General features: G+C 36.7%; 1 protein-coding gene across 9 annotated transcripts in view; it reads right to left on the bottom strand.

The window, feature by feature from the left end:
* HMCN1 (hemicentin 1) overlaps positions 1-13,815 on the bottom strand; it is a 434,632-nt gene that overhangs the window by 257,333 nt on the left and 163,484 nt on the right. For all 9 annotated transcript variants that reach the window (XR_011532218.1, XR_011532219.1, XR_011532217.1 and 6 more), the window contains 3 exons: positions 5,235-5,355; positions 3,817-4,080; positions 2,435-2,579 (listed from right to left, as the gene is read on the bottom strand). Coding sequence is in view for 2 of the 9 variants with exons in the window: in XM_008514091.2 (XP_008512313.2) it covers positions 2,435-2,579; positions 3,817-4,080; positions 5,235-5,355 (530 nt within the window). In the remaining 7 variants the exon portion in view is untranslated. Of the gene's footprint in view, positions 1-2,434; positions 2,580-3,816; positions 4,081-5,234; positions 5,356-13,815 lie in introns of those variants that run through there.

The following is a 13,815-nucleotide window of genomic DNA, read 5'->3' as shown; positions in this document are numbered from 1 at the left end:
ATTGCTCACCACCCAAACAAACCATACCCAGAATCAAATAACGACGAAGAACTTACTGAGCTCTCAACGTGTATTTAGCACTAACCTAGAGTTTGTAAGAGAAAGTCAAGGCACAGGTGCCTATCATCAGAAAAGTAAGAAAATAAGCAAAGTCATTGTTCCATATACTTTAGTAACTGAGAATGTTCACTTCAGTAAACGTTATTTCCTTTCCATTGTGTATGCGCCAAGCACCAGTGGTCCTTATTGTCACATTCACAAGAAAACGGGATATGAGTTGATTCCATGCTGTACTGATCACCTAAGCTGTATCTTGAATGCTTAACAGCAGTGTACTAAGCCCAAGTGTACGGATGTCATTGTCTAGGAGGTACTGGTAGGTTCCAGGAAGGTAGGAGTTTGAAATACATACAGTCTTTCATGTCTTCTGCATTGCCTACCTCAGAGCCAAGCATATGTAGGATTCATCAAAAACTGAGACACATGGAAATTTCAGAACAGAAAGTGACAATTCTTCTAGTCCCCAGTCCCTTATTTTAAAAACAAGAAAGTTGAGATCCCGGAAGAAGGACAAGTAATTTGCTCAAACGCACATAACCAACATAAAGATTGCTGTAGAATATTCTTTAAAGTTATTCTTGTTCCTCTCTTGTTTATGAAAATTCTCCTTTTCACATAGCCTTCTCAGTTGACATTAAGTCCATACGGCCATGATAAAGTTTTGAAGGGATGGCCTTTGGAATAGGGAAAGAACACGTCAAATAGAAATGTGTCCTGCTGCTTATGCAAACTAATCTCTCTTACATCCCTAGTGACCATAGCGACTCACATAACAAAGATTAAGTCACATGCCTCAAGTTATTAGGAAATCTAGGGCAGAGACGTGCGAGTGAATCAGGATGACGGTCTCAGTCCATCACCACCCAAGCCTAATTTTGTCCCTAGCCTCTCACATCCAAAGAGCTTAACATATGTCAGCAAGGCATGTCACATCTCTGGGCCACAGAGCTGGAAACATGAGAGAAAGCATTCTTGTGGCTTACCTCCCAGGAACTGTGTGGAATTAATGAATTAATGTTTATAAAGAATCTCAAGTGTCTTTGAAAAAATGTGACTATTTAAACACAAAACAGAATTATTTGATTTCATCAGTCAGTTATGTAGCTCCATCATTTGATATCCTGGTCAGTTATGCTGCTGGTTATTAAACATGCAGCTGAGTAAATCATCAAGATATACTATGTAAAAAAAAAAAAAAAAGTAGCAGGAAATAATACAATTCAATCTTTAAATAATGGCAAATTTTCTAAATTTGTAATGAACATTCCTGCCATTGCTTTTGCTTAAAATGACTCCCATAAAGAGACTGTATAAGCTAATGCTGTCAAATATTTCACATCTCATGAAAATTTATGTTAATATTGAATTAACAGCATAGAAGTTTAGCAAAATGATTCCTAGAGTTTTCTGCATATGTAATTTGTTTCACGGTAAGTTAAAAAAACATTTTCTAGAAATCATCCTCCAGTTTTCAAGGTCTACTTAATTTTTATCATTAGATTACTTATATTTGTCTAAAAAATTCTCCCATCTTCATAAGGAAAGCCAGTGCCCTCTTGCCTACTCCCATTGATTGCTATATGCAGTAGCCAGCCACACAGGCTTCGGCTCGACCTGTCGCCCCACCCCCAGCACACACCACTTCTCCCTGACCTCATTTCACCCGTCTTCTGGCTCACTGCACTCCAGCTCACTGGCTTCCTTCCTGTCTTTCTTTCCCACATGCTCCGTCCGATCCAGCCTTTGTGCATTTGCACTTGATGTTCCTGGTGTGTGAATGCTCTTCCCTGGATATCTGTATGACCATCTCTCTCACCAGGTCTTGGCTCACATGCCCCTTAGCCTGAATTTTAAAATTGCAACTTGGCCAAAAACACATGCACCCCACCCACCAGTATTACTGGTCCCAGTTAACCTGTACCGCATTTACCATAGCACTTATCAGATCCACTTATCATAATACTCTAATCAGACTCAAAGATATGCTTACCCTGAAGTCAATAACGCTTAAGCTTTGGGGCCTCTCATTTGCAAGGACCCCTCCAAAGTTTGGAAACTTTGCATTCACAACTATGTATTCTTTGTCTTAACAAGGTACTTTCAAGTTACATAAAAGTCACATTCTATAAAACCTAAATCAACCTTTGAATGTATCCTAGCATTGATTATATTAACAAATTACATTAGTTTTCTGTTTTCCTCCATTACAATATAAACTCCACAAGGACGCAGACCTGTGTCTGTTTTGTTCACTACTACATTCCATGACGATGGAACAAATAAACGAGAAGTTCCAATGAAAAAGTACATTGAAATAAGTATCTATTTGTATTTAGATGTTTAATGCTATATATTATTACTAATATTTACACACTTTAAATACTGGTCTACTCCAAGCGTAACTCCGTTTCTGACAAAGCTCAAGGTAAAGGGCAGAAGACTCTCAACGGAGCAGGGAATTCGGCCGGGCTGCAGGTAGTATCCTGGCGTTTTCCTTGGCATTGTAACTTTGGGAGCATCTAGGAAAAAAAGAACAAGGGCAAGAAGGTCACGATGATATTGGGTATTCCCTGTTAATCCCCTCAAAAGCTACATACTTAAATTATTCCAGTAAATCCTCTGCATTCCAATTAATCTGTCACTAAAAATCACTTTAAATATCTTTGCTCAAAGCTTATTAATTTCTGATATCTCCATAGACGCTTTACTAAAGTATTTTCATTGAATCTAAAACTCCATTGATGTTGACACAGCATTATTTTTTGTACCACCAAGACAGAAAAAAAAGCTACCAGACAATTAGAACACGTCAATTGTAGAACACATTTTGATTTCAAAAATGTAAATATTTGAAAAGAATCCACATATCTTTGAATTAAATTCATAGGGTGATTGTTTTCCCACAAGGAATGAAAAAACTGATTTTTAAGAAGCCAATAAACTTTGTAGTATTCAATTTAGGGGCTGAGACAACTAACTTTGAATACTGTATATGAGGAAATATTGAGGCTGGTTCTATTTGCACCATTCTCAACTATTAAATAGCTGTAGAGTGGTTCCTGAATTCTCCAATCGCAACCTGATGTATAGATGATAAAGTGTTGTCCCTCCATCCAAAAGTACAACATTAGAAACAATCCTTGAATCTATTTGTCTGTCTGTGGTTCCAGCTACAGTTCTAAAGTTTTGATCAGAGTTCAGTCATCAGCCTTAAGAAATAGCTCAGTGATAGACAAATTGAAATGCTACCTGATACCCCCAAATACTCCCTAATCTGTGATCTCATCTCTCTATGTATGATGTATATTTAAGTAACTAGCTTACTAATTAACTAAACAACTTAATAAATAAAGGCAGAATCATCACCAGTTGTTTACAGTGAATTACTGTTCACAATGTAGAAGTTTTCGTTCTTAGTCCATTTAGCCAATTTTGACAGCTTAATCAAACATTAAACACACATGCCAGGCTGTTTTAGGGGGAGAAAAAGCACCAGAATTTCCCAGTTCCAGTTCTTACATTGACTGAAGTAGTCAAAATTTTCAGAACTGCAATCTATGAGAGTTAACATGAAACTTTGGATGTGCTTTATATGGTTAAGAAAAAATGTGTTACCTAAGTGTAAATGCCCATCAATTTGGTAACTCAGTGGTAATGTGAGGATATTATTTTTGACTTTATAGTCCATTCTTTACTTACAGGACCACAAAAACCCTCTTAAGCTATCAATACATGTTGAACAAAATGATGTCTCACCTGGGACAATACTAGAGAAGGAAACACTTGATACCCTCTGGAATAGATAATCATCCTTATCATAGCCTGTTACTTTGAGAAAGAAAGCTTCACTTGGTGGTATAAAGTCAGAAATATTCCATATGCCATAAGGTTTTCGATCTGGGTAATATTTAACAGGAATAGTCTTAAGAGAACTGCCCGAGATACTCAGAAGTTCCAGACGATCTACTCTAGCTGGAATGGAAATTCCAGAGGTATTCAGCAGCACATAGGTAGGTATTCCTACAGGAGAAAGAGTTATTATTATTTACAAGTAACATGCAATTGAGGTTACATATCAAATAACTTTTTGCATTAGAATAACAGATAACAAGTACCATAAGTATGAGTACTACACTCGATCTTACAAATCATTGCCTAATTGTAGAATCTTTTCTACATAAAAGACAGTATGCTCACGATCAGAGAAATTTAGGAAATCCTAATTATTTTTATTTTTATTTTTTTTCCTGAGGAAGATTCACCCTGAGCTAACGCCTGTTGCTAATCTTCCTCTTTTTCTATATGAGTTACCACCACAGCATGGTCACTGACACAGGAGTGGTGTAGGTCCATGCCCAGGAACCGAACCAGGGCCACCAAAACGGAGCCTGCTGAACTTAACCACTAGGTCACAGGAGCTGACCCCATAGTATTTTAACAATGTTTATATGTAGAAAAATTAGAATTGTGAATATTGTATTATATGATGTTTGATTATATGAACATTTAAAAATTCACTATTTGTATCTGTCCAGTAATTACAGTAATAAAAAAAAATAAGCAACAACCACATAGAAAAAAATTGAGAGTCATGGTAGGATTGAGCTGTCTTTTTAGCTGTAAAACTATAAATAATGAATAAATAAAATATGCATGAATAAAATAAGAGGAAGAACAAGCTTTAAAAATCAGCAATAATTTCACCTTTGAACATACAATGACACATGGTGTCTTTAATTTTTTAGCTATTTACAGACACACAATCCACCTTTTCCCCTTGACAACAAGGCAATTTATAGACGTTAGCAAGAAAAAGTCTCAGGATCTAGGTCAGTAGTTTTTAAAGTTTAGTAAGTTTAGCAATCAATTGAGGTGGATCATCAAAGTGCATATTCCTCAGCCCCACCTTCTGTGGTTCTAATTCAGGAGATCTGGGGAGGAGCCCAGGAATCTTAATTTTTGGCAAGCTCCCTAAGTAACTTTGGTATCACAGGTCTTAGCACTACGCTTTGAGAAAAAGTGACTAGGTCAAGAGTGCAACCACATTTAAAGTAAAAATGCTACGTTTCCTAATTTTGTTGAATATTACAAAATTATAAAATCACAGACAGTCTGCGAAATATTCTGCACTCAGATATCTACCATTCCAATTTAAGTAATATGCACATACAAACCTTGCACTGGTCTACTGACTGTCTTTTTGAAGTCCAGGGTGGGCTTTCGGGAAAAACCAGCTCGGAAATCAATTGTACTGAGGCCAGTGATGCGAACAGAGTGCCTTCCACTGCTAGAAGTCTGAAAAATGTTTAATAACAAACCTCATCAGCAGTTGATCCAGGATGCCGGTCACGCTAAACACTAACCAGTGTGGGAAACTACAGAGTGTTTCATTAGGATTGATGTCCAATAATTGAGGCTCTGATTTGGGTGTTCTAACCTTAACCATGATTCTATACCTTAAATGCAAGTTTTATAATACACATCCCAGGGGACTGCTCTAAAACACAATTCAGTAATATATTGCATGCCCAACGATAAAAGATACAGGTTTTTAGTCACCAGTGAATAGATCTGAAGTACAGCTATAAAAGCTCCATGAGGACATGGACTTGCTTTGTTCACTGTGGTTCACATGGTAGATGTTCAACAAATATGGATGAAATGAATCAACGATTAAATCTTCTCCCCTAAACATCATCCAGGTTGCTTCTGGAAAATATTTCCTTTCTCTTTGCCTCTGGGAAGATACAGGCAAGACAAGCATGAGAGCTGACCATTATCTAGATTCCAGCCAACTGGCATCCTCAGCTTGGCATGTCCCAGTCAAGGTACTCGGTGTTGAGACACAAATGTGAGTAAAACATGGTCCTCACCCTCTAAGAGCTCACAGCCAGTGAGGGAGGCAGATGGAGAAATAGAAGTCTTTAATATGATGCAGTGACAGATACATAAAATGTACATAGAAATACATAAAAGGAACATAGATTAGCCTGTAGTTCAGCTAAAACCTCCTAAAAGGGATGATGGCTGGACTAAATATTGAATGATAACTAAGCACAGAAGTGACCCATATGTGCATAAATTAGTAATTTGGATTAGGGCCACAGGATCAAATAATAACATTAATGTTTACCGGGCACTTCCCAAGCCATTGGCTTATTTAATTCTTGTTACAATCCTATCAGATATATATCATCATTATCACCACTGTACAGATGAGGAGCTAGAGACACCAGGTCATTAAATAGTATGTCCAAGTTCACAAGCTTTCCTAACTGCAGAAGTGGGGTTTTAATCCAAAGGTCGGGCTCCAGGATCTTCACCACAGTGCTCCCAGGGGCAAAGTCAGTCAGAGTTCGCCTCTACCTCAGTAGCTCTCAAAATAACGATCTGAGGACCACCTATATCTACACCTACACAAAATCACTCAGGTTGTTTGTTAAAATGCAGACTTCTGAGCTCCAGCCCAGATTTATTGAATCAGAATCTCTGATCAGCAGAGTCTAGGAATCTGCATTTTAAAAACCACCGAAGGCTTACGAACAAGAATTCACCATTATTTTATTACACTGATCACCGAGATTCTGTCTCAAAATAAAATGATTGCATGATAGCAGCATTTAAGTAGAAGTAGGAGACGGGAGTGAGAGAAAAACATTGAGATGATAACCAGGGCACCAAATATGGAGCTCAATCTCAACACTGAGAAGCATATATTTAAGTATTAGAGCAGTGTCAGAATGCACTAGAAATATATATATATAATTTTCGTCTGGGGAACAGGCAGATGAAGCCACACCGTGATTAAAGATATGCCACCTCCAGAGCTCTGCAATCTACACAGCACTCCCCTCATCACTGTGGCTCATCATCTGGCAGTAAAGACAGGAAAGAGGAGGAGCTATGTCCCTGTTGCTACCTTGTTTATCCTCATTGAGCAGAAGCTACAAGAAGTCAAAGGAAAGAAAAATGAAAGTGAGAGAAAAGAAAAAACGACATCATGAAAAAAGCATTGTTGTATTCTTAGCAAAAATGATGCTGCTAATTACTGTAATTAACGCTGTAATTATAGGGTTACAAAGGATTGTATGTGTTAGCATAGAGGTCTCAGTACCACCACTTATTCCATTATTCCTAAAGGAAAATGTGTTGTGGATTCCACATAACAGATGGAAAAAAAAAAAAAAAAGAAAACCATGGATTGTCATCCAATTGTAAATTGGGGATTTCCTACAGGAGTTATAAAAAAGCTTGCTTAGTCTAATTTCAACTGCTTTTTAGCTCATGTAAAGCTTTATAAGACACTATTGCCTACTGATTTCATGTGAGGACAATTAGAAGGGTCAATTATGATGAGTTGATTTATATTTATTCACTGGCACCATATGTTATTGCTAGCTGCCTTGCTATGCCTATGATAAAACAGCCGCTGAGGCCACCAGAGGCAAACATGACACATAATTTGCCAAATGACTGCCATCGAGTGCTAGTCATCTGCCAAGTGTTCTGTGTACAAACCAACTGACAAAGAATCCGTTTCAAGAGTGGTGCTTAATATCAAAGTGAGAAAATTAGAAATTACCCAAGTGTTTGAAAATATGGCATCCTCTATTGTCAAACAAAACATTAAAAATAAAGCAAAGTTGATAAATAGGGAGCTTCTTACAACTTCTATAAAATTACTGTAAAATAAATTAATTTCAATCCTTAAAATACCTCACTGATTAACAAAGTATGTAGAAATAATGGCGTAGGTTTACTATTTCCCTGAGCAGTGCTAAAAATATGAAGGATGGTAGGTTAAATCACAAAATATTTTATGTTTCTAGATTATACTATAAACAGTAAGAATGTCTGCAAAGAATTTAAAAGGGTTTGGAAATAAAAGATATTTCCAAGTGAGTCCATTTTTATGCACAACTATATCCACTCTGGATTAATCAGGATAATGGGGGCAAGGATGTCACAAATACACCAAAAGTGTGGTTTAAAAATATAATGAAAAGAAAAAAATTCAAACTAATTTAGTTTAAAATGACCTCTAATATTCATGGATGTATGCATGTATCATTCTCTTAAAAAATTGTTCTATTTGGACAATATTTTAAGAACACAAAACGTCACATTAAATTTCTTCATGAGAAAATGTCAACAGTTTATTATTTAGTCTGTTTTATTAAAGTAAGCTATTATTTTAGTCTGTTTCTTAGCTGAGCTTCCTTTTTCAAATATTAGCATAGTAGGAACAAAAAAGTTTTATGTATAATGATGGTAAAATTAATCAGTAAATGAAAAAAGGAGAGAGACGTAGTAACACATACAAAATGCATTCTTTATAATAAACTAAGTCTTTTACATAAATTATCACTTTAATCTTCACAAAAGCCCCTGTGAAACAGTCCTATTTTTATCTTCATTTTACAGATCAGAGAGGTTAAGTCACTTGCTCAAAGTTACAGATACGGTAGGTGGCACAGCTGGGATGTGAACTCACTGAGGCTCCAGAAACCGACCTCGACAGCTACCCCATGCATTTCTCACAGTTATCTCAATAGATTCAATTCGCTGGTTTCAAGGTAAAGGTTGAAATACACTGAACTACTCTACATAATAGAAGAGTAACATGGAACTCCTGAGCCTACACAGAGGAGAGAGGCAGAGATGAAGTGGCAGGAAGGAGGAGGGGCAAGGAGAGAGCAGAATCGCACAACGTGCTTCAACACATGCCTCCAAATCTACAGGCAAGTCTACTGAACTCAAAGAAAGACTGTTGTTAGTGGGTCTCCTTGTGAGATTTTTGAAGGGGCTGAGCTTTGCCCTGTATCAAAGCACAAAGAGTCAGAATTGACACACAAAAAACTGGAAGGCAAGAAGATCATAAAAAAGTAAGCTTCCAGGAAACTCTAGAAATGTTGAGAGAAGGCTTTGGAGTCTCACATATTATGGACATAGCGGGGTTGGAGGAGAACTAAATAATACGAATGTCTTGGAGGGGAAAAGAAAATTCAACTAATTCTGTAACTGAGTCAAGCAGAGAGATAGTCCAGCTACATATTTCTTCCCCCCCTTCCCTTCCAATTATATCAGCCATCTTAGTATCATTTTCCATATATGTAAAAAAATTAGCAAGATCAAAATAACTGATTTAATGTTTTTGTATTTGGTCTTTATATCATGTAGATTTAAACTGTACATTATTTTAAAATTAGAATTTGGCTTGAAAAAGCATCTATCTGCCACAGAATATCTAGAAGTAGCACTCCTGCACAGAGCCATCCTAAAACCTCATGGCTTGTGTAGTTAAAAAGAGAGAAACTTAGGAGAAGCGTCATGGCTCCAAGCATAACAGGAAATTTTCTAGACACTAGACACTGGACAGGGTTTGTATGGGGTGGAAATTCTGAGAGTTGTATTTCAATAGTATATTTATTTATACAATTTTTAAAAGTTCATAATGAGAGACATTACTACCCTTAGTCACACTGGTCAGGTTGTGAAACGGTCTGTATCAGGAATACACAGGCTGCTGCAGTGCAAGCAGAGTTGAGGCAAAACTAGATAACTACTGGCATTTTAAATGGTAAATAGGTAGCCTTGATCCACAAAGCAGTAAGAGAAAAGAAGAAGCAGAGTGGACCAGACGCTAGGTTTCTGAACTGGAGCGAGTCTACAAGGAATGAAGGAGTAACTGTCTGAAGTACCATGGAGCAAGCACCATGGAGAGCTCCAGGGAAACCGAGTTGCTCCTCTCTCTTCCTGGTCAGCTCTACTGCAGGTGGATCTACTTCTTAAAGAACGACGGGCTATTAAAAACCTCTCTATATTGGAAGTCCCTCAAGGCAATAACTATATCATATTCAGCATCTACAAAGTATTACTCAATAGGCACTTAACACGTAGGTTTAATAAATGATATTAAAGCCATCCAAATGACTAACATTGGTGCTTTTTCTTAGATTCCCCTAGAACTAGCTACTGTCAGATTCATCAAGAATTATTCGAATTGCCCTAGAAGCATTATGCAAAGCATGTTCACACATCATCTCATCAAATTCTATTACATCCAAAGATGACTTTATAACATCACAAAGAAACTGAGGCTCAAAGAAATAACTCACTTAGGTTTAGACAGCAAGTTAAATGGCAATTATTCCAAGTTCAGTACTCTTTCTATAGTACTTAAGTCTATTTGCAGCATTTTAGGAAACAATCTCCAGGTTGACTTGGATTCTGTGGCATAGAAGACAATAATACCCTGCAACTATTCATCTGCCATTCTACATTTCTAAACACACTTTCATTTAGGTGAGGTCAGGTTAATGGAGTGTTGGTAAACTGCTCTTTGGAAAATGAAAGCCATAATTTTTGGCATTTGCCTCAAGGGCTGATTTCAAGCTCCCTACATGATGTCACTGAACACGGACTTGGGAAGAGACAGCGCATAATTGACTCTCCATGAGCTATTATGAGCCAGCTTCAGCACATCAGTAGGCTATGATCATAGTTCCGGAGGATGAGTTAAAAAGGGAGTGAAGTGCATCTGTCGCTGAGAGAGATGTCTGTCTCATCCCAGAAATGACACAATAAATTCCTTCTTTTTTTAAATTAATGCACATTCTCTAGTCTTTTCCTCCACTAAAGGAACTGAAGAGGCTGCATGTTGTAAATTATGATGGAGCCCCCCCACACCATCAGCCTGGGTTCCTGAGTCACTGTGTGAAGTAGAACACCCTGTCGACCCCCAGAGGACACGGAACATGAGTGAGGAATTAACTTGCTTGTATTAAGCCAGTGAGAATTCCTCCTAGTACTAAACGTCAAGCCTGCCCTGTTATAAACTGAATTAAAAAGTGATGGATAGAGCTGGCTTTCATTTCTTTCTCCTAAAGAGTTTCACTGTTTTATAAAATAATAAATAAACCGCAAGTGGAAAAAAAAAAAACTTTTGTGTATCCACATTAAGAGAAAGTATAGATACACTTTACACGTATTCAGGAGAATAATTAATATACTTAACTTTACCATTCATGTGTCAGAAACTGTTTAAGCATTTTACCAACACATAATTTAATTATGACAATATTAAGTAGGTGTTATTTCCTCCCCATTTTTCTCAGACCTAAAGAAGTTAGATAATTTCTTCGAGGTCAAAAAAGATATTAAGTAATGGATCTTGAATTAAAATAGATGCTCAGCTTCAATACGTGGTGCTGGGAAAACTGGACAGTTGCATGCAAAAGAATGAAACTGGGCCACTTTCTCATACTATATACAAAAAGTAAACTCAAAATGGATTACAGGCTTAAACGTAAGACCTGAAACTATAAAACTCTTAGAAGAAAACATATAGGGTAAACTCTTTGACGCCAGGCTTAGCAATATTTTTTTGGATCCATCTCCTCAGGCAAGGTGAACAAAAGCAAAAATAAACAAATGAGACTACACCAAACTAAAAAGCTTTCGCACAGCAAAGGAAACCAACAACAAAATGAAAAGGCAACCTACTGAACTGGAGAAGATATTTACAAACGTTATATCCAACAAGGGGTTAATATCTAAAATATATAAAGAACTCAGACAACTCAATAGCGAAAAAACAATCTGATTAAAAAATGGGCAGAGGAGGGCCTGGCTCAGTGGCATAGTGGTTAAGTTCGCACGTTCTGCTTTAGCAGCCTGGGGTTTGCTGGTTCGGATCCCAGGTGTGGACCTGCACACCATTCATCAAGCCATGCTGTGGCAGCATACCACATACAGAATAGAGGAAGATTGGCACAGATGTTAGCTTAGGGCCAATCTTCCTCACACACACACACACAAAAGGCAGAGGACCTGAATAGACATTTTTCCAAAGAAGATATACAGATGGCCAACAGACAAATGAAAAGATGCTCAACATCACTAATCATCAGGGAAATGCAAATCAAAACCACAGTCAGATGCCATCTATCAGAACAGCTATCGTCAGAAAGATAACAAATAACAAGTGTTGGCGAGGACAATGGGAAAAAGGGAATCCTTGTCCACTGTTGGTGGGAATGTAAATTGGCATAGTCACTATGAGAAACAGTATGGAAGTTCCTCAAAAAATTAAAAATAGAACTTCTACATGATCTAGCAATTCCACTTCTCAGTATTTACCCAAACAAAACAAAAACACTAATTCAAAAAGATATATGTATCCCTATGTTCATTGCAGCATTATTTACAATAGCCAAGATACAGAAGCAACCTAAGTGTCCACGGATAGATGAATGGATAAAGAAGATGTGGTGTATATATATATACACAAAGGATTATTACTCAGGCTAAAGAAAGAATGAAATCTTGCCACGTGCAACAACATGGATAGACCTGGAGGGTATTATACTAAGTGAAACAAGTCAGAGAGAGAAAAACGAACACTGTATGATTTCACTTATATGTGGAATCTAAAAACCAAAACAAATGGACAAACAAAACAAAATAGAAACAGACTCATAGATACAGGAAACAAACTTGTGGTTGCCAGATGTGAGGGGGGTGGGAGTTTGGGCGAAATAGGTGAAGGGGATTAAGAGGTACAAACTTCCAGTCATAAAGTAAATAACTCATGCAGATGTAATGTACAGTGTAGGAAATATAGTCAATAATATTGTAATAACTTTGTATGGTGACAGACGGTTCCTAGACTTATCATGGTGACCATTTCGTAATGTACATAAATGTCAAATCACTGTGTTGGACACCTGAAACTAACATAATACTGTATATCAACTATATTTCAATTAAAGAAAAGCATGGAGCAATGGAATTTTTATATAATGCTGGCAGGAGTGTAAACTAGTACATCAACTTTGGAAACAAATTTGGAATAGTCTGGTCAAGTTAGAAATTCACATATTCTACCAAATATGATTCTACTCCAACTGTACACTCCAGACAAATGCATGCTCAATTACCGTAGGATACATATGTTGGTCATATTGAGAAAAACTGGAAACAACCCAAATCTTCATCAAAAATAAAATAAAGAATTAAATTGTATATTCATGAAATGGCATAAATACAGCAAAGAAATGGACAAACTATGTATTTGAATCTAAAATATATAATGTCAAGTAAAAGCCAGAGACACAAAATATATAGTGTATGATTCCATTGCTATAAAGATTAATATTGGACAAAACTAAACTACACTATTTGTAATGCATAGATGGATGCTAAACTTAGTCAAGCAAGGGACTGATTGCCACAGGATTCAGAGTAGTGGCATTTTATAGACAGTGAGATGTTATGGGGAAGGGACATTTGGGAACAATTTCTGAGATTCTGACAATGTTAAATATTGTGACCTGGGAAATAGTTATACAGCATTCACTTTGTGAGAACTTGTTTAACTGTTTGTGTTTTGTTTCGTTACCCTTTTCTATTTATGTATTACATATCCTAATTTAAGAAAGAAATGGTTAAAAAAATGAGAAAATACATAAAAAACTCAAAACGGTAACTGCCTTTGAGAGCTGATTAAAATGAAATTCAATATTTAAAAAACAAATAAATAAAATAAAATAAAATAGATGCCCAGCTCTTTTCAAAGTATTTGCTTTAATGACATACCATTCTTTACAAATTAAAGAATATGATGGTTTCATATTTTGATTCGATTAATCAAATATTTATTGAGAACCAACTGTGGGCTAAGCATTGTGCCGGAAACAAAAATATAAGAATGCCAGCTAGATTCAAATACAATCATTTTATTAGGCATTGTAT

This window comes from Equus przewalskii, chromosome 23, assembly GCF_037783145.1.
Source record: "Equus przewalskii isolate Varuska chromosome 23, EquPr2, whole genome shotgun sequence".
NCBI classification, from domain to species: Eukaryota; Metazoa; Chordata; class Mammalia; order Perissodactyla; family Equidae; genus Equus; species Equus przewalskii.
This window is presented reverse-complemented; position numbering and strand designations above follow the sequence as displayed.